Source organism: Zootoca vivipara, chromosome 9, assembly GCF_965207765.1.
Source record: "Zootoca vivipara chromosome 9, rZooViv2.hap1.1, whole genome shotgun sequence".
Taxonomy (NCBI): domain Eukaryota; kingdom Metazoa; phylum Chordata; class Lepidosauria; order Squamata; family Lacertidae; genus Zootoca; species Zootoca vivipara.
Genome location: NC_142592.1, coordinates 49,382,320 through 49,399,718, shown reverse-complemented (window position 1 = coordinate 49,399,718; position 17,399 = coordinate 49,382,320). Strand labels below are relative to the sequence as shown.

Sequence of the window (17,399 nt, the reverse complement as noted above, 5' to 3'; positions counted from 1 at the left end):
CACCAACACTTTGAATTGTGTTCGGAAACGTACTGGGAGCCAGTGTAGATCTCTCAGGACCGGTGTTATGTGGTCCCGGCGATCACTCCCAGTCACTAGTCTAGCTGCCGCATTCTGGATTAATTGCAGTTTCCAGGTCACCTTCAAAGGTAGCCCCATGTAGAGCGCATTGCAGTAGTCCAAGCAGGAGATAACCAGAGCATGCACCACTCTGGCAAGACAGTCTGTGGGCAGGTAGGGTCCCAAGTTAAATATATCCCAAGTCCCAAGTCAAATATATCCCAAGTCAAATCTGTACTTAAAGTAATCATTTCTTTACACATATGTCATATGTCACAGTATTAATGTGTTCTCCGAAAATAAGCCATACTCCGAAAATAAGCCATAGTGTGTTTTTGAGGAAAAATAAATATAAGACGGTGTCTTATTTTTGGAGAAACACGGCACTATAGGGGTTCACTGTGGTCCATGAGCTTCATTTAGGCTGCCCGTGGTGTGTCTGCGGATTTGTGGTTGTAGATGGGAGATAGCAGGTCCGGCATGTTAAATATTCATATTGATTTTTTAAAATTGTATTTCATTGCTTCTTTTATTTCTTATATATTTTATTTTATTGTATGGCAATTTTATTTCCACCATACAGCAGCCAGCACAGTGCACTGAAATTACCACAACAGGCAAAAAAAGTTATTAAGTGGTCTGCCAAGACCCTCAGCCATTTTCAAGTTGTCGGGGGGGGGGGGAGGAACCACTACTGTATGGCATACCAGTAGATCCTTTCTAAGTTGCCCAGCCTGATAAAATACAGAAGCCAAAAATAAATGAAGCAGAAAACAGTCTATGTTCTGCACCAATTTGGCAGCTGCTAGTTGGGTTTACATAGGCCTTGTTGCTCACTTCATTAACCTTTCTCTTACAGTTAACGGTAACAATGAACCATGTCTTCACGTTTTGAGGTTGTGTCCATATGGTGGACATCACCCATATTGCTTTAGGAGTGTTCGGATCATTGGGAATAGCTACAAAAGTCTGATTTTTGAGTGACGAGGCAGGGAACGAGGCAGAAGGCCTTCTTGGTAGTTGTGCCCACCCTGTGGAACGCCCTCTTGTCAGATGTCAAAGAGATAAACCATTAAATGACTTTCTGCAGACAGTTGAAGACAGCGCTGTTTCGGGAAACTTTTAATGCTTGATGTTTTGTTGTATTCCTTTATATTTTGTTGAAAGCCACCCAGAATGGCTGGGACAACCCAGTCAGCTGGGCAGGGTACAAGAAATAAAACAAAACAACAACAATAATGATTTAAAAATGAATTATTTACTTTAGGACATGAGGGAAAGTGTACCAGTTTTGTCCTACCCCTTGATCACGGCTATTTTAAATTTATTTATTTCACTCACTTGAAATTATAGTGTCAGTTAAAGTTCACACAGAAATTAATATATTGATAGTTGAAAGCCTTTTAAACAAAAAAACCCTGTATTATTTCTTACCTTTTCTTAGTTGGTTCAGTTGTATTCTTTCCGAGAATTTCCCTAAAGTACAAGTAAACGCATAACTATTAAATTCCCCCTGAATTAACATACAGTATACACCCAAAATGCACACAGGTTCTAGTTACTCTCATCGCCCTTTAGAAAACTAACAGAACGGTGTTCATAGCATCCTTGGTTGTTCTATAAATCCAAATGTAGCTATAGCCTCTATATAGTTCACTGTTTGGAGCACTCTGAACTAAGGCAAGAATCAGGGAGCCTCCTCTTTGGTGAGAACAAGACGACTATCACAGTCGCACTCAAACCAAGTGATCAGAGCCAGCTGAACATACAAAACATTGTTTTCATGTTATCTGCTTGCAAGTGAGGAGTCTAGGAGACAAGAATTATTAGCACCCGAGAAAGCAAAATGCCATGCCCCTGATACAATACTCTCTCAAAAAAGAGTCTTATATGTGGGAGATGTACAAGCTGCAGGTATGAATCAACTTGCTAATATCCTACATGCAAGTCCCTTTTCAAATATTACACCAGAAGCACAAAACAGGTAACATGCAAAATTCTCTAACATGAAGTATCTAGACGTTTTCTTCCAATTGACACTGGATGGGCAAGAATAGGAACAGGTAAGAACAAGGATAAACGGCAAAAGCCAATCTTATGAATATACTCACCTGCAAAAGCCTATGGCATCTTAGGGAGGTTCACATCCTTCTGGCAAAACCTTGGGCTGTATCCGACTAAGTCCTACTCACAGTAAACCCATTGAAATTAATGGGCCTATGTTAGCAAGTCTCTACAGCTGCAGAAGGTGCTATAACCTTACAACAGTTTGACTTCACCCCCAAAGGTGTGCCCTCAAAGGCGTGCTCCTCTATGGTCTCCCAAGGCAGATGGATGCCAACCAAGTTAGTCGTGTTTATTAGTTTCAACTCTGAGTGGGAGCAAAACTTGATAGAACCCAATTGTTTTAGTTTTCTTACCTCCAGCCAGGGCAGCTCACCTCATTGTGCTTGCAGAGAAGTGTTCTTACCTCATCATTCTCTGTTCTTCCTCCATCTGTTTCCTCACTTGCTGCAGTTCCCTGATCAGCTCAACATCTGTGCCATTCACCCAGGTGTACACCACATCAATAGGCATTGGCAAGCAAAGCCTATAAGAGAAATCCCATTAAGAGAGAGAAACCTGCTCAACCTGTCCAGGCTTAAATTGAAAAGCAATTCACAGCAGGACAGATTACGTTCGCCTGCAAACAGTCAGTTGAAACTCATGGGTTTCAAACGATAAACCTTTTCCATTATGTGTGGCATAATCAAAACATTCAGTTAAGCTTTGTCTCTTCATCAATTTCTCATTTTTAATCAATGTGCTTCTGCATCAGCACACACTAAAAATACACTTACTGTACTCTAGTCATCATCTTGCACCCTTTTTGCCTGCATCTAGAAAGCTTCTTAAAACTTGCAACTTTTTATGTTCTTTCCTTCCAATGCAGTATTTCTCAAATGTTTATTTTTGAGTTTGGATCCCCGTTCTTAAATGTGTGCTGCTTTTAGACCAGGAGATATATAAATGTCTTAATACATAAATAAAACTTGTTGTTGTTGTTTAGTCGTTTAGTCGTGTCCGACTCTTCGTGACCCCATGGACCATAGCACGCCAGGCACTCCTGTCTTGCACTGCCTCCCGCAGTTTGGTCAAACTCATGTTCGTAGCTTCGAGAACACTGTCCAACCATCTTGTCCTCTGCCGTCCCCTTCTCCTTGTGCCCTCAATCTTTCCCAACATCAGGGTCTTTTCCAGGGAGTCTTCTCTTCTCATGAGGTGGCCAAAGTATTGGAGCCTCAGCTTCACGATCTGTCCTTCCAGGGAGCACTCAGGGCTGATTTCCTTAAGAATGGATAGGTTTGATCTTCTTGCAGTCCATGGGACTCTCAAGAGTCTCCTCCAGCACCCTTCATGGATCAATGCCTCCCCTTCATGGATCAATGCCTTGTCGTGGCGAAGGGGCTTGAATAACTCAGAGAAGCTATGAGCTATGCCATGCAGGGCCACCCAAGATGGACAGGTCATAGTGGAGAGTTTTGACTAAACGTGATCCACCTGGAGAAGGAACTGGCAAGCCACTCCAGTATCCCTGCCAAGAAAACTCCATGGACAAATAAAACTTACATCTACCATAATACCCCCCCCCAAAAAAAACCTCCCATAGCAGATTATGCAGAGCTCCTTGCACAGGGTCATAATTGCATGCAACCCATCACTGTGTGCAAAGATCCATGGAAGAAGGCACTCACCTCCCACATTAAGCCATCTCTGATCCATCAAGAAACCATATAGACACACCATTAGAACGAAGCAATGGTGCTTTCATAAACAAGAATGGGATTATAATGTGGCAAGTGGGGAAGCAGGGCACTTCAACAAATCCAGCGTGAATCTGTTAGGCTCCTCTGCCACAAGGCATTTAATCTATGGCTGGTGTGGAGAGGAAGGTCCCACCTGCCTCAGGAAGCCAAAAAGTTTGTTTCCCTCTTTTAGGTGTTCCATGGTCTTCCCCAGGGTTTGACAACCACTGTCTTAATTCCTAAACTCAGCTCTTAACTCAGGAGTTCAGATCCTAACTTATAACTCTGGAAAACTCTTATGAAAAGTAGGAGGGGCAAATCACATTTTCTGCTGGCACATCCTGCCCAAGTTCAAAACCAGTATGGATTTTCAAACTCAATGTAACATTTTCCACCTATGCCTCTGTCGGAACCCTTCTAAAAACACTTCTGCGGAGGAAAACAATGTGTCACAACCAGCCATTCATGATGTATTCTGGCTATGCCACTGTTTGTGTTAAATTGGCCAAGGAGACATCCTGACTGCCTGTTTTTCCTGACTTCGCCACAGCCAGACCCCCTGCGCACCCTCTTCTAACACACATAGTACCAGCTCACATGCAGTCCCACCTGGTGCCTATGATCAGCAAATGTCCAGGAAGGGACCGAGGGAGGCCTCATTCCTTCACCCACAGATATACAAAGGAACGAATGTAAAGAGTAGCCGTACCGGTTCAAAACAAAGGTCTATCGAGCCCAGCATTCTGTTCCCACAACAGCCAATCAAGGAAGCCCACAAGCACAACGGATCACTTCCACTTGCGATCCCAAATATTCCGAGGAACTCCAGAGCAAACCATGACGAGTGGCCACTGATAGCCTTCTCTTCCATTAATTTGTCAAATCCCCTTCTAAAGTTGGTGGCGATTGCTACCGTTGCAGCGACCTCCATAGTTTAACTACTTTGCAGTGCAAGAAAGTGATTCCTTTCATCTACATGTTTCGTACAAACCACAGCATGCTGCTGCCCCTGGAACCGCTTACAATCTGTCCATCACTTGTTTGGGGCAAAAAGAACAAGTGAATGGCATCCACTGGCCCCCGAATGTATGCAGGTACATCTCTGTTCATACTAAAAAATATCTACAAAGTGAGGAAAAGGGGCAATGAGGGCCATTCTGCAAGGGGCCCCAAATTCTCCATGTCCTAAATCAGGCTTCCTCAATCTCGGCCCTCCAGATGTTTTTGGCCTACAACTCCCATGATCTCTAGCTAGCAGGACCAGTGGTTAGGGATGATGGGAATGTTCAGTTTCTGTTAATTGATTCTCATGGGAAACTTACAGATTCTTGCTTCACACAGTTAACTCAAGGCAGTGTCAATTTACTCTTGGCAGAAAGCCAAGGTCTGCCTGGCCTGGAAACTACTCGCTTAACGACCAGCACTGAACTCTGTTATCTAGGAATGCTAGCACAGTTGTTTCTTGTTGGGTGTTAGGAGTAGGAGTGCTGTGTATGGTTGGAGAGAGAGAGACAGAGAGGATTTATTTTGCTTTGCTTTGCATGCAGAAACTCTGCTTGTTTTATTTTCTTTTATTAAATCCTGTAAATAGTTATTCTGCGTCTAGCCAACTAGTCATTTCCACCTCAATTAGCTTCTGCGCTGTGCAGGAAAACTCTGCTACGTTTGGGCTAAAGCCACTAGAGCTATGCCTGACACTTCAAAATTCTAAGAGGGAATTGTAGTCTCAAAACATCTGGAGGGTCAAGGTTGAGGAAGCCTGTCATAAATTATCTGAGATCCAGTTTACCACATTGGATTACATGTACTTTGTTTTCCTGTTTACCAATAGATAGTGTGTGAGAGTTAAGTAGATATTTAATAAGTATACTTAATAGGGGTAGTTGCCTTTAAAAAAAAAAAGTTAATTACAATTATAAAGTTAATTCCAGCTTCAAAACTGCCTGGTTTGACTGGCTTTATATCTATTCGTTTACATCTACTTTTGCAGTCTTAGAAAAGGAAAAATCTCTATCTCATATCATTGTATGAGGATTCCTTTCAAGACCTGCTAGACAGGGAATATATGCACCCCGAACCCTGCATGAATTGGCTTACAGGTGAATCTTTTCCTTACAACCTTGCCGTTGCACCATTATTAAAGTCCTGTAACACACGTGCAATGGTTCTGCAACACCTTATTTTATCTTACAAAAACATAGTCTACTGGGATATTCTTAATACCCTGCTACACCCCAAATTAGCCATGCCTCTTAATGATAAATAGACTTTGTTCAGTAGCTGGAACATGACCCACACAGCTGTATAAATGGAAGGTTTGCTTTGGCCAAATAACAAGAGTTTTTTCGAGAGCTGATCCAGATAGACAAGTGTCTCAAGTTAAATCTGGCATCCCTAGGGAGTTTAATTTTAGTTAAGGAAAATTAAAACATTTATTGTGTCTGCCCAATCCTTGAAATGCTGGCAAGCCATCCTACACCACCAATTATCCAAAAACAATTTATTTTTAATCACCTGGCTTATGCAAAGAGACTGGCCGACACTTAGGACACAAAGGAAGGCATGATACAGAAACAAATGGAAATTCCTTTCAGTCTGGCGGCAGCAGCAGATTGAAATACTGCTTCTGATCAGGAGGCGATGCTGGCAGAGATGGAACAAAAGACGGCTCTTGGAGGACTCCATTATTTCCTCTTCCAGAAGGTTAGGAGAAGAGCACATAGCTCTTCAGCGAAGAGCCATAGCTTAGTGGGACAGAACCTGCTTTGCAGGTCCCAGGTATAAACCTCAGCATCTCTAGGTAGGGCTGGGAGAACAGTTGCTCTAAACCAGGGATGCCCCCCAGTGGTTTCTAATCTTGCCCCATCAGTCATTTAACCCATGAGGGCCCCTACCCTGAACCCACATTCACCTGTCAATCTGTGGACATCACATGTGATGTCTGCTGAGGGGTAAAGGTAAAGGGACCCCTGACCGTTAGAGCCAGTCGTGGACGACTCTGGGGTTGCGGTGCTCATCTCGCTTTATTGGCCGAGGGAGCCGGCGTACAGCTTCTGGGTCATGTGACCAGCATGACAAAGCCGCTTCTGGCGATCCCGCCAGAGCGGTACCTATTTATCTACTTGCACTTTGAGGTGCTTTCAAACTGCTAGGTTGGCAGGAGCTGGGACCGAGCAACGGGAGCTCACTCTGTCGCAGGGATTCAAACCGCCAACCTTCTGATCGGCAAGCCCTAGGCTCAGTGGTTTAACCCACAGCGCCACCCACGTCCCCAGCTGAGGGGTAGGAGAGTTCAATTCTGTGTTTTCCCCAGTGCTGTTCCCAGCAGGATTTAACCTCAGTTTGAGAGCTGACAATTGGAAAGTTAAATTCTGCTTAGTTTGGATGTGAGCACCTGTTCCCTCCAGGAAACAGGAGCACACAGTCAAAGGAACCATGAGAAAAACCTGTGATACGATAATCCAAACATTAACTGGGAACAACCCTTGGGTGGAGATTATGGTTTATACTAAAAGATCTGTTCCATAGCAGATTCTGAGTTATCAATGCCAGTGTCGATTTTATTTATATACAGCCTTTCCCTATTTTAGGTTTACTGTGCTGCTTTGTCAGTCTGATGTATTTGCACAGAAAACCTTATTCCATCCTCTCTTGGCTACAGAACCGACCAGGAAAATATCGGATTAAAGGAGGCCTGCGAGCCCTTCTCCAAGTTTCCACTTTTCACTTGGGCCAACACTGCTTTCACCCAAGCAGAAGTGTTATTTCAATGAGCTGTGAATGCTCCCAAATTGTCAGTGTTTTGAAATCTAGGCTGCTGAAAGCTCCTGAGTTTCAAAAGGCATCTACATTCTCCATCAATGCATCTCCCAAGGAGCCAGGCAAGATAACCAAGGCTGTGAACCTAACCACATGTAAATTCCACTTAAAACCCACAATGAGCAAATTTAATCGCTCAGTTCAGACATAAAAATCACTATCCCAAGAACTTTCTGACGGTAAGAGCTGTTCAGCAGTGGAAAAGGCTTCCAAAAAGAGGTAGTGGGGCTCTCCTTCCTTGGGAGATTTTTAAGCAAAGGTTTTAATCAAATGCCACTAGCCTCCAATGTCAAAGGCAGCCTCTGAATACCAGCTGCAACCACAAGCAAGGAGAGGACTGTTGCATTCATTTCCTGCTTGTGAGCTTCCCACAAGCATCTAGTTGGCTGCACTAGACAGATCTTTGGTCGGGTCTAGCAGGATTCTGATGATGTTCTAAAAAACAAACCAGGAAACCAGTCTCTGCAGCTGCCACTTGTCTAAAGAACTAGAAGAGGAGAAAGAGAGGTACAGGTTGTGCTCCCAGTTCTCAGCTCTTCCTCCATTTCTCAGCCGTAACAAATATTTTCAATATTAAACACATAATGAAGATGCTAATATCCAAGGTGATGTTACGTTCTACACTGTATTTTCAGATATATAAAGATACTGTTATCTTACAGGCCATGCAACCAGGAAGAGATAGATCCCTGCAGCCAACTGAAATATTAAGACTGATAACATCAGCCACATCCTCATTGGCCTGCGGTCTACAAAGAAAAAAAACCCCATTCATTGTTCAACAATGAAAATAAATACTTTACTTGGTAGACAGGAGGTATACTATACCGGTGAGTGGAAGGTATATCTGGGGATTTAAAATGTCTAATAGTGATTATATTTTCTGTGGAGAAGAATTGCCACAAATGTTTCGTAGCAACATGACCTCAAAAACTACATCCTGCTTTCAATGAAGATTACCTTTCTAGACAATTTTCCTGCTTTACTGAACTTTAGGGAGCCAATGCAATTGCCCCCGAATTTATTTTGACTAATTACTTCAGAAAGAAAAAGAAGCTTGAGGATCACATTATAAATTTTAAGAGCTAATTAAATAATGCACAGTTACTTACGTCCTGTGGTTCTCAGGGGTGGGGGTGGGGGGTGTATCAATGGTTGTTTGGAATTGAAGTCAGAAGACGGAAACAAGTGAGTAATCTTTATGATTCAAACTCAAACCTGGCATGACTATGACTTCTCCACCACAGTCAAAACCAAATTAGTGAGCTGTAACACATTTTACTGTTCCTGTTTCCATTCTTCTATTCCAATAGATTTCTAACAAAGTAATTCAACAATAAGGAGGGTGGAGTTGCAGAAATAAGAGTAGGAGAGGTATGGCCATATGGGTGAAAGAGAAATAGCGGGTAGAAAGTGGACCTGGGGAAAAGAGAAAAAATGTTTCAGAAATGAGGTTAGGAAGGTGAAAAGGGAGCTTTGTAGTTGCACAGTGTGTTGAGGAAGGTCTAGAGCAGGGCGGTCCAACGCATGGCCCGAGGGCTGCATGTGGCCCTCAATGCCTTCTTGGGCGGCCCTCAGCTACGTTTTATGCCCCCCCATCTCAGACTGCCTTCCTAAAGCTGAATAAGCACAGCACTCAGCTTTGGGAAGGAGGTGTGAGGGCTCTCCTGACAGGATCCTACAGTCATCCAGCCTCCTTCCGAAAGTTTAGTTATAGTGCTTTCTCAGCTTTGGAAAGGAAGAGGGAGGATTCCCTTCCAGAGCCTCGCACCTCCTTCCCAAAGTCTGGCACCTCACTTATCCAGCTTTGGGAAGGCAGCAGAAGGGCTCTCTTCCTGCTTCTCTGCAGGACACAGAAGAATGCAGCCTGCAGGTTCTATGCCAAAGTACTTTGGCTCCCAGTACGTTTCCGAGCACAATTCAAAGTGTTGGTGCTGACCTTTAAAGCCCTAAATGGCCTCGGTCCAGTATACCTGAAGGAGCGTCTCCACCTCCATCGTTCAGCCCAGACACTGAGGTCCAGCACCGAGGGCCTTCTGGCGGTTCCCTCGTTGCGAGAAGCCAAGTTGCAGGGAACTAGGCAGAGGGCCTTCTCGGTGGTGGCGCCTACCCTGTGGAACGCCCTCCCAACAGATGTCAAAAAGGAAAACAACTACCAGACTTTTAGAAGACATCTGAAGGCAGCCCTGTTCAGGGAGGCTTTTAATGTTTAATAGATTATTGTGTTTTATTCTTCTGTTGGAAGCCACCCAGAGTGGCTGGGGAGACCCGGCCAGATGGGCGGGGTATAAATAATAAATATTAATTATTATTATTATTATTATTATTTTGCAGCCACCCTGGTCTAGGGCGTTCTCAGGGGGGGTTGGCAAGAGAAGCAAACAGGAGGGCTGAGCCCCTCTAATATTACAATATGATATTGAAAATCAGATGTAGCATATACCCAACTGACTACCCAGAGGTGTATCCATTCTATCAAGACTTTGCTATCAGGTTGCTTGAACCTTTAATTGTTGAGATGAGGGCATTGCAATCAGACCAGCTGCGACTACAGATACTCCCTCTTTTAAAAGCAGCCCCTCCTTTATCCTTGGCTCTTAGGGACGACATACTATTCTCTGGATAAGATGACTCTACGAGATGTACCCTACGCCACCTCCAAAAACTGGAGAACTCAGGGGGAAGTCTCACACAATGTGCTGAGCTTAAAAACAAGCAAAAGTTTCCGCCTGCTCCAAAGCTTCAGTAGAACACAAGAATCCTCTGCCATGTGCAGAGGACTTGGGGTGCAGGGAAGCATTAGGAAGGAGCAGCGTGAGTCTCTTGCATTGCTTCCATCTGCTTGAGGCTCACAGAAGATTTGAGGAAAGGTGTGTGTAAGTGATGCTGCATTACGCCAAAGAGTCTGAGTTGAGGAGCAAGTCAAAACAGACAAGATACAATTCTCAGGTGGATTTAATATCTCTTCTTCACCGTTAAGTTTGGAAATTGTAGTTCCGGGGGGAGAGATACACAGTGTCCTAACAACTTTCAATACCTTTCACAAACTACTGTTCCCAAGAGTCTTTAGGGAAGGTCATGACTCTTCAAGATGGCATAATACAGTTTTAAATGTACAGTGCAGAAGGGGCAATAGATACAAAGATTGCACACCCATATACAGGTTCAATGGAAAAGATGGACAGAGTATCAAAGCGACAGCCAAGCATTTGGAAAAGTTTTATCGCCATTTTCTGCAACCACACTTTTTCTTCTGCATTATCCGCCACATCATCAGAAATCTGATTCATATATAGACTGTAGGTAGGTAGGTAGGTAGGAAGGAAGGAAGGATGGACAGAAGCGTAGCAACATGCAGGCAAAGTTGTTGGGCACTTTCCCCCACCATCGAAAACTGTTTTAGCAATGACAGCTTGAAGAAATGAAATGGCTGAAGGTGGGGAAAGAACGCATTGTGCAACTGTTCACCAATGCTTTCACAAACACCAAGGGGGGGGGGACTGCCATTCTGGATCTGGGACTTACCTGTTCTGAAATGATTTCCCAGCAACGTTGTCTCTATAAGAGTCAAACAAAACATGATACTGGTCCCGACTCCACTCTAGAACAACCTACAAAAGAAGTAGAATTTTATTTCATACCGTAAAATGGTGATGCATTAGATTGACATTTAAAATCAGTGGCACTGATCTTCAGATGGTAGTATAAGGCAATCCCAGGCTGTCATTATTTTACAGAAGTGAATCGATCATAAACCAGAACTTTAGGTTTGCACATTTAAAGAAGATTATAGCATCCTTCCACCTCACTGCTGTTTGGAAAGTGACGAGAAAATGCACTGCAAAGTGTGAGAAGAAATAATTGCTAACGGGATGCAAACAAATCAGGATGAATGCGCAATAAACAGGTCATCTGGAGAGGCCAATAGAGAAAGAAGAGCAGAACCACTTACGCTTCAGCAAGGAATAAGTCAATGTTTGAGTTCCCTCCTACTGAAAAGATTTATACCAAGGCTACAATCCTAAACCCGCTCACTGGGATTAAGCCCCGCTGAATACAACAGGACTTCCTTCTCAGTAGACATGTTTAGGATTACACTGTAAGAAGAGCAATGCTTATATCTGGTTTTTCCTGAAATTCTCCATCTTACTCACATAGACATGCAAACCTCAAGAGCCATTCCAGACGATCCAAACTATGTTGAAATCATTTTTAGATGACCAAATTCTTTTTTACATCCAGAAATTTACAAAATCTGCACAACTTGTCAGACTCAAGGACAGTTAAGCTTTTATATTTAGAAAACACAATGTTCACATCTTATCTCACTTTCCCTCCCTTCCCCTGTCAGCAAGATAAATCGGGTGCTTCAATCCCAGAAACTATTTCAACATGAAGACTTTATGTTGATAACTAGGACACAAAAGTTTGCTGCTGGGTTCTTAGCTTGTTTAAGCTAAGAACATATGTTATTAAGCACATTGTTCCCCACTGAGGCCCAACACTGGGGATACACAATGAGATAAAACTGATATAAAGAACGGAGCAGGGGCACATCAGATCACAAGATCTGCATGAACACAGGCATCAAAAACTGTCAAGAGCAGTTTCTCTGCAAGTATCCTATGTATATTTTACCATAAAGAAGGCTGATCGCCGAAGAATTGATGCTTTTGAATTATGGTGCTGGAGGAGACTCTTGAGAGTCCCATGGACTGCTAGAAGATCAAACCTATCCATTCTTAAGGAAATCAGCCCTGAGTGCTCCCTGGAAGGACAGATCGTGAAGCTGAGGCTCCAATACTTTGGCCACCTCATGAGAAGAGAAGAATCCTTGGAAAAGACCCTGATGTTGGGAAAGATTGAGGGCCCTAGGAGAAGGGGACGACAGAGGACAAGATGGTTGGACAGTGTTCTCGAAGCTACGAACATGAGTTTGACCAAACTGCGGGAGGCAGTGCAATAGAGGAGTGCCTGGCGTGCTATGGTCCATGGGGTCACGAAGAGTCGGACACGACTAAACGACTAAACAACAACAACATGTATATTTTGGTGGAGTGGCTAGTACTTTTTAGGGCCTATCATTAACCACTGTCTCTGCTGACAGTTACCAAGTTTTGGTTGCCACCATTCACAAGGAAAAGGGACAAGTACACACACATCCATTTTGCTTGTTCTTCCTCCAGCTGCAGTCACCCTTCATAATTCTCCTCATTGTTCTCCACCTCTTTGCTCCACTCCCAACTCCACACACAGCAAAACTCCCTGGGTAACATCATAAAGTACTGGGAATAATCCTTACTACTGCCTTGGCCATCCTGGTGACCTCCAGATGTTTCAAACTACAATTCCCATCCGCTCCAGTCAGCACAACTATGCCCGCTGGGAGGGGTGTTGGGAGTTGTAGCCCAAAACTTATGGAGGAATAGAATATGGCGGGAGGAGGAGGCTGGGAGAGTACTGTACAGTATAGGAAACTGTACAATAGGTAATGGGAGCTATGCATAAAGAAAGGAAGTATAACAAATGCAAGGAGAAATCCAGAGAAAAGGCAGGGGGAATGCAGGGGGAAGTGGGCGCCATATAAATAAGAAAAACTGGCGATTAAAGTGGCAAGGGAAACGATGTGCGTGTAGAAGAATGGATGGGGGCTTCAGGAAGATGAGAAGGGCACAGCACGTGCTGTAAATAAAGTTTCTGCTAAAGTACGTGTCTTTAGGAGCCACATACCATACCTGCCAGGCCGAAATCCATCCAACAGGCTATCTTCCCGACTTTAAAAGAGATGCAATGGAGCAGATAATTGTGCCTGTAACGCAGCTGCTTAAATGCAGGGGGAAAGAAAGATGGCGGGGGGGGGAGTGGAGCGGAGACGGGAAGAGGGAAAACCGGGACTGTCTGTCACATGCAAGGAGGGCGGGAGGGAGGGAAGGAACCCTTAGCAGGATTTTAAGGAAAGTACAGTCGGGAGAAGGATCTTGGAAGCGCGGCTGAGGGAGGGGATACTGCTCTGCAAACAAAACAACCCCCCGGCTACCAGCTGGCTACTGGCGGCAGCTCCTGAGCGGGCCCCGCAGGTCTCCACTCACCTCTCCGAACTGCAGGGCAGAGACGATCATGAGGACGATGCCTCCGAGGCAAAGGCAAGGCCCATACCTGTGGGAGAGGCAGGTATAGGTCTGTCTCTGCAGGAGCTTCAGCAGCATGACCCGACGGCCACCATCACCCTACAAGCCCGCCGCCGCCGGTGCCCACCTTCCTCTCCTGCGGCCAGCGGCCAATCCGAGCAGCAGCAGCAGCAGCCGTCACCCAACCCCGCTGCCGGGTGCATCCCAAAGGCGGCCGCTTCCGGGATCGGGCTCGACGGCGCCATCTACGGAGCCACGGCGCCACCTTCGGGCCTGCAGCTGCTGCAGCGGGCAAGCGCCGCCTCCGCCTCCTCTTGCTGCGCGAGCGGAAGGGGCGCGCGCGCGGCTTTGCTCCGAGCGGCAGCAGGAGGAAACAGCTGCGCGGAGAGTCCCCTTTTCTGCCCGGGGAACAGTCATGCGCTCGTCGGCCTTTTTGCACGGCCTCGTGACCGCTGGCTAAAGAAAGGCCTTCTTCCTCGCAGTCTTTAAATTAAACGAATCAGTCTAAACCGCAAACGCTGCGTGAAGGTCTGCCCAGCCAAATGCAAGCGTTTTAAAAATGAGAAAAGTTTAAAAGGGAGGGGAGGGCAGACACGGGTCTGTCCCCCTGTCTATTCTCTCCACACACACACCCGTGTCCCTTGTTTCTGCCTCGTAGCGCTGCTAGGGTTCTTGGGGCACCGAAGGAAGCTGGGAAGTGGGACGATTCAGTACAGGCAAAAAGGGAGGGAAACACTTATTCACACGGCGCGTAGTCGAACGGGAATCTGCTCCGACAGGGTGAGGCAATGGTCACCTCACCAACTTGGATGGCTGTCAAAGATTATACAGATAGGTGTAGGAAAGGGCTGCCTGGGGGCAACCTAGCGAGATGGGCGGGGTATAAATAATAAAATTACTACTATTGCTGCTGCTACCGTACGTACTTCTAAACATGGTGGCTGTGTTGTCCCTCCCCTCGGAATACCACTTGCTGGAAACCACAGCAGCAGAGAGTAGTCAGGTACTGTTTGGGGGTTTCCTATAGGCATCTGATTGGCCACTGTGAGAACAGGATGCTGAACTAGGTGGGCTATTTGATCCAGCAAGCTCTGCTTGTGTTCTTACGAGCTTTTCACAGTCAGGTCTAGAATGATGGTTCAGATTTTTGAGGCAGCAACAGGCTTGATTTTTCTTCCTCAGCCTTTAATGTGTGTGAGTGAGAGAGTGAGAGTGAGAGAGAGAGAGATTACTTATGTAAAAGCATTAAAATAACGCTCATAAATTACATAAACAGTGTAATCTAAAACACCCTAAAAAGGACTTAATCCACCAGCGTCTTCTTGGTGACAAAGGTGGCGTTTGTATGCAGCATCTGAAAGAACACAGACTTGGGGGCAAGACACACCTCACTCCACAGATGTGGAGGCACCACTGAAAAGGCTTTTTCGTGGGCCTGCACAATACAACTCAGGAACCGCCAGGAGAGGCTCTTCTGCTGATCTGAATACTCAAAAGAAATACCAGCTAGGTGTTTCCACATACTGGTGACACCTTACACCATATTCCTTGATGAAATCACACACAGTTTCATGTAGATGTTAAACAAGGATAGAACTCTGGTACACCATTGCACAATTGCCATGGAGCAAACAGTTATAGTCTCCTCCCAACACTGTCTTCTGGAATGTGTTATCTCGTTAGAAATGGACCTATTGTAGTATAGAAGAGAGAGTTGTCCATATACACCAATGGATAAGTTAAAATAATTTAATGCAGCTAGGTCTGGACATACCTCCCCCCCAAAAAAAAACCTCAAATGGTGGGACACCCTCCACACCCCACACCCTGAAACCCTTTGAGGACTATGGTTGCCAGGTCAGGAGTATCCCAGACACAGAGATTTCAGGGTCCAAACCTGAGACTTAGTGGTGGCTCCTGGTGACATTACTGGGGCATTCCCCTGTGTTGTCATGGAGTGGGCCCTGGAGATGGAGGTTAATTGGAAGAGAGGAGACAAGGACAAATTCCCCAGAGTGACTATGCTATACAGTAATTTGTAGCCAGCTCCTGCCAATATTAAGCTTGCAAGCTGAATGCACAGTCTTCTTAATTTTTTTAAATATTATTATTAAAACACTCTCACCCACCTGAAGATTCAAGTCCTCCACCTCTAGGCAAACCTGGACACTTCAGGTCAGACTGGGAGATCTGAGAACTCTGCGCATGTTCAGTGGATCTGGAATCCTGACTGACTGTTTGCAAGTGAAAAGAAAACCAAGGGGTTGGTCTAGAGCAGGCATCCCCAAACTTCAGCCCTCCAGAAGTTTTGGACTACAATTCCCATCATCCCTGACCACTGGTCCTGTTAGCTAGGGATCATGGGAGTTGTAGGCCAAAACATCTGGAAGGCTGCAGTTTGGGGATGCCTGGTCTAGAGCAGTGGTTCTCAACCTGTGGGTACCCAGATGTTGTTGGACTACAATTCCCACAATCCCTGACTGTTGGGGACCCACAGGTTGAGAACCACTGGTCTAGAGACTAGTTGGAACTCTGAAAAGAAGCACTCCAAAAGGCAACATTTTGTTTCAGAACCTCATAAGGTTGTAAAAGGTAAAGGTAAAGGACCCTTGGATGGTTAAGTCCAGTCAAAGGTGACTATGGGGTTGCGGCGTTCATCTCGCTTTCAGGCCAAGGGAGCCGGTGTCTGTCCACAGACAGCTTTCCTGGTCATGTGGCCAGCATGACTAAACCGCTTCCGGTGCAACGGAACACTGTGACAGAAATCAGAATGTACCTATTTATCTACTTGCACTGGCGCGCTTTCGAACTGCTGGGTTGGCAGAAGCTGGGACAGAGCAATGGGAGCTCACTCCGTCATGGGGATTCAAACCGCCCACCTTCAAGTTGACAAGTCCAAGAGACTCAGTGGTTTAGACCACAGCGCCACCCACATCCCTTATCACTTATGAAAAGGAAGATTTCCTTTCTGTAACCACAAGACTGTTGCCACTAGGTGGTGCCTAAAACTTTCTGTATTATTATGTTGGGGGTGTTGTGTAGGCAGTTGTTTTTCGACTGTTTTCATGGTAGAACTGGGTATCTCAGCAAAAGGAAGGATACTTAAGTGTTTGCTGACTCTGAGATTATGGGAATACAAATATAAAGAGATCCCTGTCCAGGAATAGTATAGCTGGTGAATCAGCCAATGCTGGAAAAAGGCACTCTCTGTCACGAAGGCCACTTGGGCTTCTAGTGACCATGTTGGATCCAGGAGGTAACCTCCCAACTATGTACCTGCTGCTTCCTGGATATTGCAAACCGTACCACCATGCCGCCTTCTTCTCGTGATTCAGCCTCGGTTTGTTGGCTCTCCCCAGCCCATTACTGCACCTAAGTGCTAATCTAATGCTTAGCTGTTCAAACACACAGGGCCTAACCCACGCAAAAAAGGAAAAAAAGAGTCCATTTTCAGTTGCCAAAATCACAATAATCGTAGCTTTTTCCTTTGCACGCCTCCACTGTCTGGCACTACATACCAGCACTATTTCACGGTAGTAAACTTTTACCCTAGTTTTAAAAAAGGAAACTATATTTGAAACTTCAGTTACTTTCACGCTACTGATAG

At 45.1% G+C, this 17,399-nt stretch overlaps 1 protein-coding gene across 1 annotated transcript in view; it reads right to left on the bottom strand.

Moving 5' to 3' along the window:
* The window catches only part of GNPTAB (N-acetylglucosamine-1-phosphate transferase subunits alpha and beta), a 51,948-nt gene extending 38,016 nt beyond the window's left edge, over positions 1–13,932 (bottom strand). Inside the window, exons 1-4 of the mRNA XM_035126756.3 lie at positions 13,754–13,932; positions 11,190–11,275; positions 2,531–2,650; positions 1,495–1,536 (exon numbers count right to left, since the gene is read on the bottom strand). Of these exons, the coding sequence (XP_034982647.2) occupies positions 1,495–1,536; positions 2,531–2,650; positions 11,190–11,275; positions 13,754–13,870 (365 nt within the window). The 5' untranslated portion in view covers positions 13,871–13,932. The remainder of the gene's footprint in view (positions 1–1,494; positions 1,537–2,530; positions 2,651–11,189; positions 11,276–13,753) is intronic.
* Positions 13,933–17,399: the final 3,467 nt, after the last annotated feature.